The following is a 20,133-nucleotide window of genomic DNA, read 5'->3' as shown; positions in this document are numbered from 1 at the left end:
TGACATCCAGGAACTCTTATTCTTATCTCACTACTCTACCCAGGTCTTTTTGACTTCCGATGCTTTCTGAATGTGTACCTTCTCCTCCAGTCACCTGAGCCACCCACCTGTCATCCAGAGCCACTGTTTGTGCTTGTATTTGCTTCACTGTACAGTCCAGGCATCTCTCTCAACCAGGCATGCCCTGTTGTACAGTGGAAAGTACTGAAGACCAAGGGTCAGGCAGATAAGTGTGTTCCAAGGCCAGCTCTTTACCTAAAGCCTGATGTGGCCTCAATCATTTCATTTAGTCATCCTGGACCTCAGTTTCCTTACTGTAAAGTGAGAGGATTGCGCTTGATGGTCTTAGCTTCTCAGCAGCCTTTCCAATGAACCTTCCTAATACACATGCACATACCTCTGGTATATGCAGAAATTCACTTTTGTTCGTCTAGTACAGGTATCTCATCTAATATGTCATGAGATGTCACTTTATTTATTCGCTCATTATTTTTTCTACCCACCTCCCAAAGAGAATATAAACTCCCTGAGGTTAGAGATTTTTATCTGCTTTTTTCACTGCCATATTCCCATTGTTTACAACAATGCCTGGCATATAATAGGTGTTTGATATATGATAAAAGAAAGAATGAATGCCTTTCATGCCTATTTTGTACTATAACATTCTATAATTCAAATATATACAGAAAAGTAAATTGTATATTCTGTAGTGATATTTAAACATAATTTTTTACTCTTTGGCATATATTCTGTAATATTCTTTATATGATTAAATATTGATATTTAAAACATTGTTTTCTATTTCTATTTTTTTCTATTTGTTATGACTGTATCCTAATCATAATAATCTGTGTTTCTTTCCCCTTTCTTTTCCAAGAATTTCAGTACACAATATTAACTTGACTTTTTGGATGAACAAGAACATGAAATCTTTCTCAAAGCCAGAATTTAAACATGTTAATATTAACCTGAGTAAATGCATAAAATGGAATGATTTTAAAAAATTATTTTCACAGTCAGTAGAGATTTGACACTTTTAAAAGTTAAGGATTCTATTCTTAAATTCTTAATACTGTGTAAAAATTATTAGATTTAAAATAGATAATATATAAATCCAAAATATACCTCATAATATTTATACACATAAACCATAAAAAACAAGTCATTTTAAAATTTTTGTTTATTGCTGTGTTCATACCATAAGTATAGTTTAGTGAAAATGGTTCAAGAACATGATAAGGTGCAAAACATACTCCAGATGTTTCTTTGTGAAAAGATCTCTTTAGAAGAAGCCCTTGGAACAAAATTTCAAAATTAACAAAAAAAGAAAAGCAGTTTCTATACAGACCATTTTAACTAAAGGAAGTTCTTGAATATTCAATTTGTTTTGAAAAATTGTGTTTAGCCAAAAAAACTGAGGTCTTAAGTAGTTATTTAATATATTATTTTAATTACGAGCAACAATTAACAAGGTATATATGCCCAGGTGTTAGGTAAGGTACATTTAAATGAGAGCATCTGGGACTGTCAACAATGGTCCTTACATTCCACATGAATTATGTGAGAGAATGAACATGATAGAATAGACAGGAAGTGGAGTTCCCTTTGTGGGCAGTGGGTTAATGACCCAGCTTGTCAGTGTGTCATTGCAGGTTCGATCCCCACCCATTTCAGTGGGTTAAGGATCCCATGTGGTGAAGGTGGCAGATATTGTTTGGATTCCATTCCTGGTGGAACTTCCATCTACCTTGAGTGAGGCTGGGAAAAAAAAAAAAAAATACACAAGAATAAGTAAAAATTGGAGCCGTATTTTAATATTGGATGAGATAATGAAATTATTTAAGACAGATTTTTATGATCACAAGGCAAATAATCAATTATAATTTTTTATTACAGAGTATTTTTTGCAATTAAATAGCTATTTATTGCTCAGAAATTAAGGACTCTTAGAAGATAGTTATTTCTAATACATAGAGTTCTTTTTACACTGAAAATATGTAAAACACAATGGCTTTCTTACAGATAGAGATAATTTGGGTAAAGGTTACTCTTACAAGTTCAAGATTTTTAAATTTCTGTTTGAGTACTTTAGAAAAGATAACAATTTCATCATTCATCTTTTTCTTCTTTTTAACTAGGCATATATATTTTTAATATTAAGGCTGAGAAAAACTGTTGAAGGAAAGAAAAATTTTGTATATGACAGATTTATCCAAAATATCACCTTGTTTGGGTGGGGTGACTTTAAGTAACATAAAGCCTGTGAATAGTACTTAATTCTGCTAACTGAGTCATTGGGTTGATTGCTTTCTCCCTTATAGTTTTCATTGTCCACATTACAGTTATAACAACTACACTAGTTAATTTTTGAACTAAAAAGTGACTACAGATGTTTACTTTTTGCTTTATATAGATCTAAGAGTGTTAATACTGTCAGAAAGTAAATCATCATTTCAAAACACAGTTTCTATTTTTTTATTTTAATTCACATTGTCATACAATTTAAAAAAGCATATTGAATCTATTTATACTTGGGATAAAGATGACTGCTTGTATTTAATTCTTGAATTGGAATTAAAATTAGAAATAGGATTATTCCTATTACCACTTGTATTTCTACGTATTTTTTTCATTGCCAGCAATGCGGTCATTTTGACCTTGAAAATCTCCTGCCATGTATGCCCATGAAAAACTGATGAAAAGTGCTTTGAATAGTATGTCTTCACTACATATAATAGAAGTTATGGAAAGAATGATTTGGTTTCATATAAACAGTAGCTTTCAACAGGACTGCCATCTGTGTGTAATCTACTACTGTGATATAATATTATTTCAGTGGCCTTTTAAATGTGCTGAGTTCTCTATGATATGTAGTCCCTTGATTTAAAACTGTCTCTCAACCCAATAATTACTGGATATTACAATTATTTGTCATACTATAAGATGGAAATAATGGCATCTTTTCAAACTATGCTTAGTTTTGTCTGTTTTTTTTTAATTAGAAATTTTATTTTATTTTTTTAGTCTTTTTAAAAAAAAATTTTTTTTTGTCTCTGTTTAGGCTATTTGCTTAAATCAAACTTAAGATTTTTAAATCTTTAAATCCAATTATAATGTTCTACATTTATTCATTCAGTATTAGTTGAGGGCCTAAGATCTGTCAAACATTCATGTTGATTATTTTATTAAAATAATATTATAGCTTACAACTACATGGAGAGACCCAAATATTATAAAAGTGCATTAACACACTTTTGTGTTAAGAATTTCTTGTACATGACATATGCCACTTTTTGCTTACTCTTGCTTGCTCACCTTCTTAGTTTTTGTTTTTGTTTTTGTTTTTTTGTCTTTTCTAGGGCTGTACCTGTGGCATATGGAGGTTTCCAGGCTAGGGGTCTAATCAGAGCTGTAGCCACCACCCTACACCAGAGCCACAGCAATGCCACATCTCAGCCATGTCTGCAACCTACATCACAGCTCATGGCAATGCCGGATGCTTAACCCACTGAGTGAGGCCAGAGATCGAACCCGCAACCTCATTCTTTTTTTTTTTTAATCTTCCAATCTGGTTTGTTTGGGACTATTCTATAGCTTACAGTAGAAATATACTTTTGGTAGAAATACGTTTCTAATTCTTATACCCTCTTCAAGCATCATGGCTTAATTTCCCACCTACAAATAAAAGACATCCAAATCTGCCTCAGTGGGCATCTGCTTTCCTTCCAGACTTTGGTGCCATGTTTCCAAGGCTTGTTGTCCATCTTATTTGGGTATTTCTGAAATATTCCATTTCAACAAATCCAGAATTGAACTGATTTTTATTCATCATGAAACTACATCTTCCTCATAAAAGTGATTAAAAGCTTGTATTGTGAGTTCAGGATTCTAAGATCTAAATCCAGAGGCAAGTTAAATCAACTTTAATAATACTAATGCTCATCTGTCTCCAAGGTTCTAAAGATTCATTGAGATAGTACTTATCAAAGCTTAACATAATGCCTGACACACTGAAAGTAGATGATACCTACATATTAGATATCATCATTCTTATCATCATCATCATTGCTTCATTAATAATATCACCCTTGACCCAGTTGTGGACTAGATACTGAAGTCATCTTTCACATTTCATTCTCTTCATCTCCATTTGTATCCAAGTGATTACCACATTCAAAGTTTATTTCCAAAATGTCAAACATATTTCCTGTTCTTCATCTTTTCTTTTATTCCAGTCAAAGGATAAAATTATGTGCATATATGCTATATTTGTCTATCTCTTTCCCATTATAAGCTGCTCAAGAGCAAACGCTAATATCTTCTCATTTTCAGAAGCCACACTGAAGTTTACCACATGTAAGTGTAAAACTTGGTCTGGGTTACAGCTTGTAACTTAAGAACTGATAGAACTAGTCATATTGTGTTAAATGCTGAGGATACAATGGCGAGCAAAAGAGACCTAAGCCTGATCATGTGGGGCCTACATTAAGACAAGAAATGTTGGGTCTTTTTCTTGATAGCAATGGGAAAAAATTGAAGTCCTCTAAGGAGGGGAGTGAGAATGTAAGATTTGTACTTAAAAGTAATGATGGTCCTTGGATCTGATTACAGCAGCAGATAGAGAAACAGAGTAGAGATAAATTATATAGATGAAATCAATAGGGCATGAAAGGAATTGGACATTGGTGGCACACAATGAAAGAGGAGGAGATAAAGATGATTCCTGGGCTTCTGGCTTATACAGCTAGCAGGTGAGGTTGTTCTTCGTGGTGAACCCAGTTTGGGGAGAAGATAATTTAACACTTAGATACATACATATGAGAAATATCAAGATAATTCCCATGAGCCTGCCATCTTACCTATAAAGGTTTTATGGTTTTTGGAAAATTCAATAGCAATTTTGGCTTAAGTGAGATTGTTCAATTTCAACATAAATAATTTAAAATGGAAACATTATATGAAAGTTAAAACTGTTTTCAACCGCCCATGAGCAACACTTACACATGAACATAAAACTGTTAATATTACATACCATGGCATTGACTGTTCTACAAACAGTATAGAAAGTACAATAACTTAAAATCCGATGTAATGGTAAATCTGTAGATAAATTACAAATCTTTAGATGGGAGAATTTCTAGTTCTTTTGTTTGCCTAATAGAAAAATAATTTGAGGGGATAAAATGGGAAAGGTTAGAAATTCATTTCCAATGAGAAAGGTTAAAAAGATACAATTAAATTAACAAGGGTACATTATACCAAACTGCTTTATTTTGAAGAATTTTATGCATGTTTTAGATTTGAAAGCTTAAATATGTTCCCAATATTGTTATTTCTACACTGTTCGTGATAGCATTATAGAAATTAACCAATCTGTTGCAATATACTTCCACTGAATATAACTATTTCACTTTTGTTTACAATCATTCATATCCACAAGATACCCAAATATTTAGTCAATACCATTAATCTGGCTACTACTTCTTTTGTATATGAGTCCTATGTAACTATTTACCAATCTGAGTCTACATTTGTTTGTTTTGTTTGAGAGATCTATTTCACTTGGATAACACTTAGAACATGGTGTTAGTGAGTCCAAATAAAACAGCAGCATTGAAAGCAAAGTGTTTTCTGATATAATTATGTTTTCTCTACATCAAATATTTAATTTCTTATCTATATAGTAATGGTCCTTTATTTTAAGTTGCATCAAAACTTTCTGGAATTTGGGAGTTCCTGTCGTGGCTCAGTGGTTAACGAATCTGACTAGGAACCATGAGGTTGAGGGTTCGGTCCCTGCCCTTGCTCAGTGGGTTAAGGATCCGGCGTTGCCGTGAGCTGTGGTGTAGGTTGCAGACGCGGCTCAGATCCCACGTTGCTGTGTCTCTGGCGTAGGCCAGCGGTTACAGCTCCGATTAGACCCCTAGCCTGGGAACCTCCATATGCCATGGGAGCGGCCCAAAGAAATGGCAAAAAGACAAAAAAAAAAAGCAAAAACAAAAAAAATAACAAAAAAACTTTCTGGAATTTGGTAAGAATGCGGGAAAATATGTGAAGTATTGCACTATTTACATAACAATGCATTCTAATAACTTTCATGAGTTCAAAATTAAGGTTATTTAAAATGGAATCCACCAGAGTTCTCCTCCTTATACAGCAGAAACAAATTTGACTAGGAAGCATGAGATTTTGGGTTCAAACCCTGGCCTCGCTCAGTGGGTTAAGGATCCGCCATTGCCAGGAGCTGTGGTGTAGGTTTCAGACACGGCTCTGATCTGGCATTGATGTGACTGTAGAGTAGGGTGGTGGCTACAGTTCCGATTGGACCCCTAGCCTGGGAACTTCCATATGCCCCAGGTGCAGCCCTAAAAAAGACAAAATGAAATGAAATGAAATGAAATAAAATAAAATGGAATTCATTGCATATTTTAAGTTTCCTAATGCTACACCATTTCCCATGACTCCTCAAAGATGCTCGGTGTAATTGCTTAATAGCATCTTCCTCTTCTTTAAGGATCTATTTATGTATCCCATTTAACATTAATGACTTGAACTTCAGTTTTGATTTTACAGTTTGTTTCTTATTCTTGTTAGTTCAACAATCATTAGCCATGGCAAATGATATTGAAGCAAAATTCAAAACAATAGACAGTTCTGATTTCCAGTATTTTGTGTGCCAGTGCAACTGGTGAAATTATGTTACTTTCAACAACACTATAGAATATGGAAAGCGATAGAATTATCTCAACCTGATGAAATGTGTCTAATATCATAGTTCTGATAAGTTCAAGGACACTGATAGCACCAATATTATATTATCACCATTACATATAAAATAAGGTGTATCGATACATCTCTACATTCAAAAGAAAGCAACACAGGTAAAATAGAAACCTCCTTGTATGGCAAGACTTACATTTCTACTAAACAAATATGAAACACTCAGATTTAGTTCATGGAAGATAGCAAAAGAAAATGCCTAATTATTTCTGGGAAAGTAACATGTTTTCCTAAATGATTTCTTCATTTTGGGATATTTAGAATTCATGCCAATATTGTTCTTTCTTTCTCTCTAAGAAAAAGCAAAAAAATCAAACAAGGTATGTATGCAAATACAAATTTTAGACACAGGAAATGGCCTACTCTGTGGGCCTTACTTTGCAATATCAATTAGGAGGTGCTTGTAATGTTTTCTCAGCTAAACCACTGCACTTAAACTGGAATATTTTAAATTGTACCCCAATTAATTGTACCCTTTACAGATTACTGCTTCCTCATTTTAAAATAAAACAATTTGATAAAGTTGAACTAAAACACTGGAGAATTTCAGTGTTTGTATTCACTAAAGTGGATCACCGAGCTCAGATTGTTATCCAGAAAAAGATTTAAAAGATTACATTACAATAATTTATGAGAAAACTGTTTCCCCTATTTCTGCAGAATACTTGCTGTATCTCATTTTTATAAGGGTGAAGTTTTTCTTCTCAAAGGCAATAACTTGTTTATTCTCACCTGCTTCTGAAGCAACAGCAGAACATCTGTAGCATCTGAGACTAGTATTTACTCTTCCTTAGTTGTCTTGATTCTGTTGTTAAGGTGTTGTTGACATCCCTCTAAGTGGTCTCCAATGGTATGGAGGAAATGCCCAGTCTTGCCGTCATTTTCACTGTAAACGAATCTTGACACTGTCAGGTTCCCGTCACAGTCCATCAGTGTCACTCACTAAGCTGTGGTGTGACCGTCAGTCCCTTTGAGATTTGCCTCCTTTATCAGGGTCAGCCTGTGGGAAAATCTGAACAAATAGTTACATGTCAACTAGGTATAAAAGATAATATTTAAATCTACTTTTACTATTTTAAGGCATGGTAGTCTAAAAGGCATTTCTTTTTTCAAATTACTGTAACTTTGTGTTCAAATATTTTACATGCACTCTGTACAGAATTCATGAAAAAATACAGTGGCTTTCTCTTTTGGAATCTATTACTGATTAGCTGTGTTTAGAATACAACAGTAACTATGTTTATTTGGGCTAGGATTTTAACTAGCACCACTGACATACCTACCCAAAGTTAGTTAGTTTATTTGTTTTTAATAAAAGAGAAACAGTGATAATAACCACCACTAAAACATGTTTTATTTCATTTCTTATCTAAAAATTATATTCTAAACAATGAAATGATCTTTCCTTTATTAATGATTATCTCCACATTTAACCATTATCTTTTTTTTATTCATGGTAATATTTTTTTCTTTGAACTTCTGTTTCAATTGATGATAAGTCTGAGTTGTTTTGTGAAATAACATTTCAAATGTTGGGGCTTCATATTTCCTTCCCTTTATTTCAGTTTTTCACAAGAACCAGTTCCTCAAATTCTACATATACTCATATTTGTCACAGGTCCTATTGAATATGCTATGCAACAATGTATTAAATAGAAATTGTCCTGTGGTTCCACACAAGAACAAAAGAGACCAAATACTTCTCCTTAAAAAATAAAAATAAAAATTAGTCCTAAAATAGTAATAAAAATTAGTACCAGAGTTGCTGTCTTAGCAATCACTCCAGACCCCAAAGACACCCACCTACTCTAGTTAAAAGGGGGATGGCCACAATGGGGAGACACTTGAAAGACAGCCTTGGCATGAAGACAACACCTGATGAAGGGAACCGTGGCTTAGGGATTCCTTTTGGAGGGTCCTTCCTCACCACTAAGGGCAAGGAGGGAACTTCAGGAGAATTGCTCAGGGACTACAGATGCCTCCACCATAGCGGGATGTCCGCCATGTGAGCTGAGGATCTCTTTTCTGTACTGGTTTTAGCAGGGAGATAAAGAATTGAGAAGTGGCAGAATAGAGAGAGTGGACAGTGTCAGAACAAAAGGACCCCTGTCAGGAGAAAGGCCCTGGATCAAGAGACTGAAGCAGTTTAGGGAGCTTGGAAGAGCAGGAAGCTGCAGATTTCCATTGTCAGGGACTTGGGCAGTTAAGAGGCTCCCCTAGAAGCCCCCCCCCCACCCCTGTCTTAAATGATCATAGGTTACTTAGCAGGGGGTACTTTTGCATTTAGGCAATGATGTCAGTGGCCAGGAGGCAGAGCCATACAAGTGACAGTGTCGGGAGGTTTTGAGCAGGAGCCAGTTGGGTAGGAGAGCTTTATCTTCCCACCCAGGAGAAGAAAGGAAGAGGATGGATGGAAAGCTGACCAAGTCCCTCTCTCTTCCATTCCCTAGGCTCTAGGGCTGGTCAATGCTAATGAGGATGAAGATGCAAAAAGTAGTGTTAACTAGAATGGACTTTTTTATACTTAAAATCTGCTCAAGATTATTAAGGGGAAGAAAAAAGAAGCTTAAAAGGCGTATTTGAAGACATTAATTAGAGGAAAAATTAAAATCAGTTTATGTTTAAAATACATCAGTTTTGACTGTCTGATAATCCAGTCACCCTTAGAGTAGGAATGGCTTCAAAATTTAAGGGTTTCTCCCCCAAATAGTCCATTTCTCTGTTTAAAACCTGATCTATCATAAAATATGTGTCATAAAATACCATAAAAATATAAAATGAAGGGATACAAAAAATAGTCTGCACTCAGAAAAAGACTGAGATAGTCCATCAAGCTATTTACTTTTTTAGAACATGTAAATATATTTAATGTTGGGGTGGAAAGGCTGTAAGTGGAAAAACTCCCATATTTATTCCTTATCAATTTAAATTTTTGTTATGCTGAACCTTAAAATCACCTTGCTTGTCCCCAAGTAAAACACATATAGGAAAGGCAAACTAAACACACACAATCACTTTTTGTATATAAATTCCATATATTCGCATCTGTAGTTATAGATATATTCTTAATATCAGTATAATTAGGCAGGGTAAATAAATTACTTCAGATTATACAAAGGCACAATTAATAGCTTTTAGCTAGAGACAAAATTGGTAATCGGATTTTCATTTCAGTTTTTCTCTCTTGGCATTCATGTGCCCACTTATATCTGGCTGATACCTGAGGGTTCCTTTGTTAATTCTCACTCCAGCAAAATCATACCATTGCACTCATAGCTGGCTTGTGTGATGCTTGTGGTTTCGCTCCTTAATTTCATCATGTTACAGATGGTCATGTGTTCTCCTGTCTGTCCTAGTACAGATCTTCTTCCATGTACTAGGACAGACTATGACCATCTGTAACATTCCAGTGCTTCTCCATAATCTATGTTTAAGACTAGGTGTGGGAGACGCTCTCTTGCTTTAATCCCTCTCCCCAACACATTCAAATATAATCAAATGGCTGGATGCCCTGAGTCTTCATGAGCTTGTGACCAATTTCCTTGATTCAAAACCATTTTATGTATTTATTGCATACATGCTTCTACCCTCTATTATAGTATATGGTATATGCTATTTGAGGATACTAGAGCTAGATCAAGTTTGTCTTTTTATTCCACTGGAAAGTCAAAGAAATCATGAGATTTTATCTACAGGCATGGAAGAGCAGGAAAGAATCAGTTCTTCTGTTTCTAACTCCCCTTACCAGACATTAGAACTCTTCATTTTTTGGCCATGCTCATAGCATGTGGAATGTCCCTAGTCAGGGGTCGAACCCATGCCACAGCAGCAACTCAAGCCACTGCAATGACAACAGCAGTACTTTAACCCACTGCGCCATAAGAGAACTTTAGAACTCTTATGTATGAACTCTTCTGCTGTCTCTTGTCTTTTTCATGCAATCATAATAGTAGACTTTATTGTTAAAGGTACCATATGTGTATTCACTTGGCTCATACATAGATACTGGCTTCTACCACTAAATATATAGGCTTACATCAAAGCACTTGAAATTATATATTTAATAATTATTGGCATGTCTTGTTCTGAAGTGGCCTATTTTCAATTCTTATTTATTCATGGTAATAGAGGAGAAGGATGTTATAAATTATGCAAAAATCACTTACAGCTGACTTGGTTATATATTGTATATTTTTCATCAGACTTAGTTTCTTAATTGTTTGCTCTTTTTATTACCCAAATGAGCTAACATCATGAGTATTTAACAAATGATGATTGGCGGAGATGGCTAGGAGCACTTTATGTAGTGGGAAAGGGCAATCTAGTTTGTTTGTTTGTTTGTTTGTTTGTTTTGCCTTTTCTAGGGCTGCTCCTGTGGCATATGGAGGTTCCCAGGCTAGGGGTCCAACCGGAGCTGTAGCCACTGGCCTACTCCAGAGCCACAGCAATGCAGGATCCGAGCTGCGTCTGCGAACTACACCACAGCTCACTGCAACGCCGGATTGTTAACCCACTGAGCAAGGGCAGGGATCGAACCCGCAACCTCATGGTTCCTAGTCAGATTCGTTAACCACTGCGCCCCAACGGGAACTCCAAGGGCAATCTAGTTTTATAAACGTGCTATGGAAAATTCATATATGGATGATTGATATTTACCCTTAGTAATATCTGTGATCCAAAAGCTATGTGGAATAGGTAGTATTTTGTCTATAACCTGTTATCATAATGATTTAATAAGCATTTAACCTAATATTTGATACCTTGATGTTAAAAGATAAAATCAGGGAGTTTCCATTGTGGTGCAGTGGAAACGAATCCAACCAGTATCCATGAGGGTTTGGATTCAATCCCTGGGCTCACACAGTGGGTGAGGGATCCAGTATTGTCATGAGCTCTGGTGTAGATTGCAGACACAGCTCAGATCCTGCATTGCAGTGGCTGTGGCACAGTCTGGCAGCTGCAGCTCCAATTTGACCCCTAGCCTGAGAACTTCCATAATGCCACACCTGCAATCTTAAAAACATAAATAAATAAAATTATAAGTGCCTATTTACTAATAAGAGAGTGAAATTGAAATATATTTGAAAAATGGCATTTTTCCCATTTATTGACTGGCAATAGAGATGGAAATAAAAAAGGAAATTAGTTCAATTGAACAGAGAAACAAAAATAGATAATAAATATAAATAAAACTCAAACTGAATCCGAAATAGTGAGCATGAATATTTTTATCTCCTCCATATATTAGTTAATTAATTTCAAAAATGCAATCAACTATGAAAATGTAATCCTTGAATTTGTTGGATATTTTAAATGAAATATAAAGAGAAAATCGTGTATTACTTAAACATTTTAATACATTTCCCATATTCAAAGAACATTTATTTCAAAGAGCTATTTCTTGGTCCAAACAGTTGGTGATTATGCCTTACTCTTATTTTAATTGATAACATAAAAAGTAAATAGATATTGAAGAATTTTGCACATACTTTGACAAAAGTGAAGATGTTTAAAATGTTTTGTCACTGAATATTTTCTTGACATCATATCTTTAAAAATTATATATTTATAGCATTTGCATATTTGATCAGGACCTTGGTATAAAGTGTCAAAAAAGATTATGAGTAGAGAAATAAGGTGTGTAAATTTGTGAATATAGAAGTTAACTTTTATATCACAGTGTAGGAGGGAACTGAAGAAATTTGTTTTATGTGAGTCATTTCTGTATGAAGCTATAAACTTTCTTTTTTTTTATGCCAAAAGCTGTCATGGTTTCTTGTAAAATAATAAAGATAATAAAGATATCCATTTTAATTGATTCTTTTCATTGTTTAATAAAATTGCTTTGTTTGATTGCTGAAGAATTTGAATTGAGTTTTCATTACCCACTTCTGAACAATTTACTCTAAGAACCAGACAGTATTGAGCTAATGAGTTTGAATTTATATTGAACCTTAACTGTCTTCATGAAGTAAATGGAAAAAAATCATGGCAGTAACTAAGTATTCTTCATTAAAAACTATGTTGTAGAGATTTTACAATGAGGCTTTTAATGGAGCTAAAGCATTTAAATTGGAGTTTTACCAACTTTGCTGTTTCTAAGCATATTATATAAAAATATGGCTTCTTTTCCATTTTTTAAAGAAATTAAAACTCATAAAATGGCAGGAATATTTTGGAAACTTTCTTTCAAGTGGGAAGTTCATATATTCAATAAATTCAGTTATGCAGTAAATTAATGTTAAAGTTAATCTGAGAGTATGTCTAAATTGAAATGATATATAAAAACCTGCGGAGAGGTGTCCTATTAAGGTGTTTCAAGATCTACTTAAATAAATCTAAGAAATGGCCACAATATTGAAATGCATGCCCTTTAAGGTACTGTTCTTATTTTGGCACTGGAATTGCCACAAAAATGCTTAAGTTTCTTAGTGGTTGAAAACAAGAGATATATATATATATATTTATTTATTTATTTTGATATTTTAGAGCTGCACCTGGAGGCATTTTTAACACTAAAAAAAGATGCTGCAAAGAAAAAAAAAATCTCATGATCAGATAGAACAAATATAGGACATAATGGAGAAAGAGACTACATTTAGATGATTAATTGTGATAAAGAAAACCACAGTAATTTAAACAAGAATTAGATCAGAAGAACAATATAGCGAAGAATCAACCATTCATATTAAGCAGCAATGAAGACTGAGGAGTGAAAAAATATGGCACCATTCTGGTTAGCTTTAAGCCTAATTTCCCTGCATGGTAAATGGGCATTGTTGCATACAAAGAAGACAAATATTTTTTCCTTGATTGCCATTATTAGAACATTAATTTTTTTGGCTGAGCTCACACATGTGGAAGTTCCTCGGCCAGGGATTGAATCCACAGCACGGCAGCAACCCAAGCCACGGTAGGGCCAATCCTAGCCTACTGAACCACAAGGGACCTCCTAGAACATTTTTAAATGCTTCAGTTTTCAATGATTTATGTTCTTAACCATTTTAATTAATAAGATGTACCATGTTTCATCATTTTATTTGAATAGAGAAATGATGATGTATGTGTATTTTTTATAGGACTGGAACTTCCTTTTATGATGATGCCCCACCCTCTAATTCCTGTCAGCCTACCTCCAGCATCTGTCACCATGGCAATGAGCCAAATGAACCATCTCAGCACCATTGCAAATATGGCAGCAGCGGCACAAGTTCAGAGTCCCCCATCTAGAGTTGAGACATCAGTTATTAAGGTAATTCTTTAATTACATGATTGATTTGGCTTAAGCCAAAATCATCTTAAGCCACCATCTTTTCTCTTCACAAGTAAATCTAACTCCAAAAAACTAAGTGACAGTAAAATAGATTATGAGAAAAAACACTTGTAGTAATTAGAACCAGAGGCACAATATATATAAGCAGCCTAGGCTAACTTTGAGTTCTCTGTTATATCTACTAAGGGACAGATGAACATAAGGTATTAAATTATATATTACAAATTGTGTGTTTATATATGTGGTTGTGTTTGTGTCCGTAGGGGGTGTGTGTGTGTGTGTGTGTGTGTGTGTGTGTGTGTGTGTGTGTGGTGTATGAGCCTAAAGGTGTGGAAAATAGTATCAGGTTTGTTTTCAGAAGACCAGATTTTAATTATGGTTCTGCCACTTAACTAGCTGTGTCACCTTGAGCATGTAACTCAATAGTTCTGATTATTTCTACATATAAAAAATGGGCAATACAGTGTGGATAGAAAAAAGTAAAACAAAATTGTTATGCAGGTATTGCCAATTCTCTCTCTCTCTCTGTGTGGGTCGGTATGTGTATACTTTTAAATACGTATGTATTTATTTATACTTTTTCATTCATATTATTTTATAATGTGTAGTTAAATTATAATGTCTTAAATGTATTGTCAGAATAGATTAATTTTTAAATTATGTAAAAGATATGTTGCAGTACCTATATTTGACATAATCATTATCTTGTATTTATGAATATAATACCATGAATTTAAAGGAGTCCCCGGAACATATTTTACATAAAAGGCCTTATTTCAGCACTTATTTATTACTGGTGGGAACACACAATGGTAGGATCATTTTAGAAGACAGTTTTGTAAAATCATACGATTTTTTACCCAAAGCAGTTAAAAACTTAATGTCTACCCAAAACTTTGCACATGGATATTTTCTGTTTTTATAATTGCCAAACCTTGGAAGCATCCAAGAATCCCTTTAGTAGGTGAATGGATGAAAAATTGTGTACATCCATATGTTATGACTTTGTTTTTTGCCATTTGTGACAACATGGATGAACCTGGAGGGTATTATACTTAGTGAAATAAGTCAGTGTTTTCACTTATATGTGGAATGTAAAGAATAGAAAACAAGTGAACAAATAGAACAGAAGCAGATTCACAGATACAGGAAACAAACCAGTGGTTACCAGAGGGGAGCGGAGTGGGGGGAGGGGCAAAGTAGATAAGGAGGGTTCCGGACTATTACGTATAAAATATGTAAGTTACAAGAATGTAACACACAGGACAGAAAATATAGTCCATGTTTTATGATAATTTTATATGGAGAGTCATATATAAAAATATCAAATTACTAGGTTTTGTGTCTGACACTAAAACAATATCATAAGTCAATTACACTTCCAAAAAATAAATTTACATTTTGTAAATTGGGTAGACCATAGTTCCACAAGAGACCACAAAAAAAAAAAAAAAAAAGAAAGAAAGAAAGAAGTAGAGATTTTGGTCACTCACAGGTCCTGGAGGAAGTACTAGACATGCCTCAATCGACTAGACAGGCAGGTCAGGGCAGAGTGCAGGCAGACAGAGAAAGCAAGGCAGGATTTGAAGCAAATGCCTTTATTAGGATCCATGATGTTCCCAGGCCAGGGCTGGAGTGGTCAATGCAAACTGAAAGGGAAGGGTTTTGATAAGCCTCCCAGGGTTCTTATCTAAGAAGATTGTTGATCACAAGGGCTGCTGGGGAAGTTATATCAGGAAGTTAGATTTGTTCCTGACTGTGACTACTGTCTAGGGCAGGCATTGCATGAAGAGGCTGGTTTCAGTTTAAGCTCCCTACAGGCCACTTGGCCAAACAAAATGAAGATCGAGACAGCAATACCATGGAGTAGCTTAGCTGAATTCTCAGCACCATTGAATTCAGAGCTAAGAAGAATGAGCTATCACGCTGTGAAAAGATATGGTGGAAACTCAAATGCATACTGTCAAGTTCAAGAAGCTAGTCTGAAAAGGCTACACTCGAGGTGGTTTCAAGTGTAGGACACTGTGGAAAAGGCAAAATTGTGGCTATCCTAAAATGATCCATGGCCACTCGTGGGTGGAAGCAGGGGAGGAATAAATGGAGAAAGTGGGTTTTTAGGACAGTGAAAATACCCTGTATATGATATTATTATGATGGATTCATGTCATTATGCATTTTGTAAAGGCCCTGATACTACATATTTAGAAAGGTGAAGAACATGAAAACAGTAGTTTTTCGTATAATAATGGCTTTGTAAACAAAGCTATGTACTTGTTCTTCATAAAATTTTCTGAAATATCCTCACCAGAGGAAAACAATGAAAAATATCATAGGAGACCCAGATCAGCTACTGAAAAATCCTTTTCTGAGAGAATGAAAGTGAATGCTACATTGTCATCAACTGGGAAGAGAACTTTTTCAAATCCTGAGTGAACTTTAGAGGGTTCCTTTGTTAGCAGATGATTTGTTATTTAAGGCATGGATGCATAATTCAATTTATGATTATTTTTTATAATAGTTACTTCTGAGCATTCAACATCCTCATCACCTCACTGACTTGAAACAATGTTTGGTAAATTCACATGATACATATTAAACTTAATTCTGGGGGACATTTTTATTTTTCCCAAATTAAGTGGTTGATTCTCATGTCCCATTAAATAGTATGGAGTCCAAGTAGGTAATTGGAATAATGCCTGCGAGTTTATTTTCCTGAAAAGATTCTTTATTTTATTTTATCTTTTTCATTTTTAAAGCTGCATCCATAGCATAGGAAAGTTTCCAGGCAGGGGATGGAATTGGAGCTGCAGCTGCTGGCTGTGCCATAGCCACAGCAACACCAGATCCAAGCTGCATCTGTGACCTAAACCACAGCTCATGGTAACTCCACTGAGCAGGGCCAGGGATCAAACCCACATCCTCGTGGATACTAGTTGGGTTCATTACTGCTGAGCAGCCAGGGGAACTCCCTGCCTGAAAAGATTCTAACTATGTAGGCCAATTAAAACTGAAATTTTAAATACCAAAGAAGATTTACCCCTGTTGGAAGAAATGACAAAATAAGAGAAAATAGACTTGGAGGGATCTGCCATAGGCAGGAATGTACTCTTTAGATTTTTTGAGAATAAAGACAAGAATTAAAATTAAAACTCCACCTAAATGAGAATGTCAGTTAGAATTTGTAGGACAGAAGAAAAGCAAAAACAGCTCTCACGGTTTTATATTTAAAATTTTTTTAAAAATCTTTTCTACAAAGTAAAGGAACTCCAATGATTTTCCCATAAACCTGTTTGTGAAAATGTTCCCATCAGCACAAGCAGCAGAGCGGGGTCTACAAGCTGCTGAACTTGAATAAATCTACCTTGCTGCCAGTTTTTGTGTGTACCATGAGTTAATAATGATTGCACTTTTTTTTTTTTTTTTTTTTTCTTTTTTGGCCGCCCCGCGGCATGTGGAGTTCCCAGGCCAGGGATCAGATCCAAGCTGTAGTTGTGGTCTACCCTGCAGCTGTGGTAATACCAAACCCTTAACCTGCTGTGTTGGACCCAGGATCGAACCTGCATCCTAGTGTACCAGACACACTGCCAATCCTGTTGTGCCACAATGGGAACTCCAAGAATGATTATACATCTTTAAGTACTTGGAAAAAAATAGAATAATCTTTCATGACACATGAAAATTATATGGAATTCAAACTTTAGTGTCCATAAATAAAGTTTTTTTGGAACGTAGCCATACTCATTAATTTACATAATATCTATGGCTACTTTCATATACAATGGCAGAGTGGAGTCAAATATTTGCTAGCTAGCCCTTTACAGAAAAACATTTGCTGATTCTTCTGATTAACTCAAACCCATGTGACTCTTAAACTGTGTTTAATTGAAGCAGCACAAACTAAACTCTCAAACACTGTAGAGCCATAGGATTTGGCATTAAAAAAAAGAAATTAAAAGTGTTGAGAAAAAGAAAATTATAGAGGTGAGGACAGTAATACTATGATATTGTTATTTGCTTTAAATGCAAGCTTCCATGATGGAGTCTGCTAAAGTATTGAGTTTAGATATTTCCCTGGGTGATGGTCTTGGACTACCGTAAATATTTCCGTAAGATAACTTTGAGGAGAGAGAAAAATGACATATACTGTTAAGACAATAATAATTCTACCTGAAATCCCTAATACCTAAATGTCTATAAGAATATATTAAATTATTAAAAGTTCTGTATTAGTATCTTATTTATCAGTGAAACCCATGTAATTTTCCTCTTTAATATTCATAGAATTTGAAACATCATAGGCTTGAGATGTTAGATGTTTTGTAATCTAGCTTCCTCCATGGTAAAGAAATCAATCCTGCATTCTCCCTAGCCATTTTAATATATCTGTTTTGTAGAAGGCTATTCTATTTTCAGCAAATTTAAAAGTGATGAAGGGGGTTGCCTGCTAGCTCAGCGAGTTGGAGATCCGGTGTTATCATTGCAGTGGCTGGGGTAGCTGCTGTGGCATAGGGTCGATCCCTGGCCCAGGAACTTCCGCTTGTCACAGGCATGGCCAAAATAATAATGATGATGATGATAATAATAATAATAATAATGTTGAGCCAAAGAAAAAAGAGTGATGAAGGTACTTAATCGAAATAAAATCTTCATCTCAGTAGCTTCTACTTTAACTTTGTTGTCTTTATTTGGGAAAAAAAAAGTCTACTAATTCTTCTGTGTTCTAACCATTTAAATATTTAAGTCTCCTACCGTAGTACCTATGTAGTGTTTCTTTTCTCAAGACCAACTATTCTAATTATTTCTGAAAATTCTTCATCGAACTCCTCGGTTGACCTTTGCTTTAAACCCTCCCCATCTCCCCTCTCCTTCATAACACTCTAGTAATGAACCCACCAGTGAAGGGACTGGAACTAACATAGCCCTCAGTTTGGACAATACCTTATAACTTCAGTCATACTTCATAACTGCTTTTGCTAGTTGAATGTGTAACTCAGTAAATTCCATGCATTTTTGACATGAAATTCTAATCCAGTTCTTTATCTTTTACTTGTATTAGGAATTTTCATTTATCCAAGTTAAGTCCCCCCCCCCAGTCTATTGATTTAGGATCATTAGGTACTCCTGAGCGTTAACAGTCCAAACTATCATATTAGCTATTTATACCATCTTTGTATCATTTCCAAATTGTAAAAGGATGTATTACCTTAAATCACTGAGGAAAATAAACCATATAAATCAAGAGATCAATTCCTCTTGTCATTAGAGAATTCCTAATAGGCAGAAATGTTCTACTAATTGATTCTTTTTGGGAATCATTCATCAAGTAACCCCAAAGCCACTGAATGAATCAATGTTTTTCTCACTTTTATTTAATAAAATCACAATGAATTTGTATGGATTTTTAAAAAAATGGTTCTTGCCAAAATAAATAGAAAATTGAAAGGAAAAAAGGAATATATTTTAGTGGTTTAAAAGCGTGGATTCTGGAGGAAAATTTGGGGGTTTATATTCTAGTTCTGCTATGTCCTAGTCTTCTGACTTTGTACAGGTAACTTAATAGCTCTGTTTTTTTCTTTTTTTTTTTTTTCTGTTCAATGGGCCTAATATTACTTACTGCCTCCTCAGGTTTTCATAGTGAGTAATTTAGTATTTATAAAATCATTAGAAGTTTTTCAAAACTACATTTTCTTCACCTTAAAGAGAGTTTATTTGCTCTCCAAGTATTCACAAATCAGTTAGCTGTTTAAAAATAAGTTCTAGGAGTTCCCTTGTGCTTCAGTGGGTTAAACAACCAACATTATCTCTGAGGATGTGGCTTCAATCCCTTGCCTCACTCAGTGGGTTAAGGATCTGGTGTTGCCACGGCTGTGGCATAGGTGTCAGTTGCATCTTGGATTTGGCCCCTAGCCTATACTTTTTTTTCCAGAATCCACTTTTTTAGGGATAATGTAGAATTGGTTTTGAGAAATTTGGCAACACTGAAATTATTCTACATGGTTGAGAATCTTCTCACATGCCACTATACAGGATTTTTCTGAGAAAGGAGAATATGGCTTCGATTCCATCATTTTTTCTGGTAA

The 20,133-nt window shown here is 34.8% G+C and overlaps 1 protein-coding gene and 1 long non-coding RNA gene across 3 annotated transcripts in view; one reads left to right on the top strand and one right to left on the bottom strand.

The window, feature by feature from the left end:
* DACH1 (dachshund family transcription factor 1) overlaps window positions 1-20,133 on the top strand; it is a 422,381-nt gene that overhangs the window by 279,977 nt on the left and 122,271 nt on the right. The window contains exon 4 of the mRNA XM_001924267.6: window positions 13,860-14,032. Coding sequence (XP_001924302.4) covers window positions 13,860-14,032 — 173 coding nt within the window. The remainder of the gene's footprint in view (window positions 1-13,859; window positions 14,033-20,133) is intronic.
* LOC110255760 lies at window positions 1,166-16,415 on the bottom strand. 2 transcript variants are annotated; one of them, XR_002336558.1, is made up of 3 exons: window positions 15,547-16,415; window positions 7,513-7,792; window positions 1,166-1,758 (listed from the first exon to the last, which is right to left on the bottom strand). It is a non-coding gene; the product is annotated as an uncharacterized LOC110255760 (long non-coding RNA). The 2 variants fall into 2 exon arrangements; XR_002336557.1 differs by lacking the exon at window positions 15,547-16,415 and having other exon boundaries at window positions 7,513-11,145.

This window comes from Sus scrofa, chromosome 11, assembly GCF_000003025.6.
Source record: "Sus scrofa isolate TJ Tabasco breed Duroc chromosome 11, Sscrofa11.1, whole genome shotgun sequence".
Classification (NCBI taxonomy): domain Eukaryota; kingdom Metazoa; phylum Chordata; class Mammalia; order Artiodactyla; family Suidae; genus Sus; species Sus scrofa.
The sequence above is the reverse complement of the archived record's forward strand: the minus strand, read 5'-3'. Positions and strand labels throughout refer to the sequence as shown.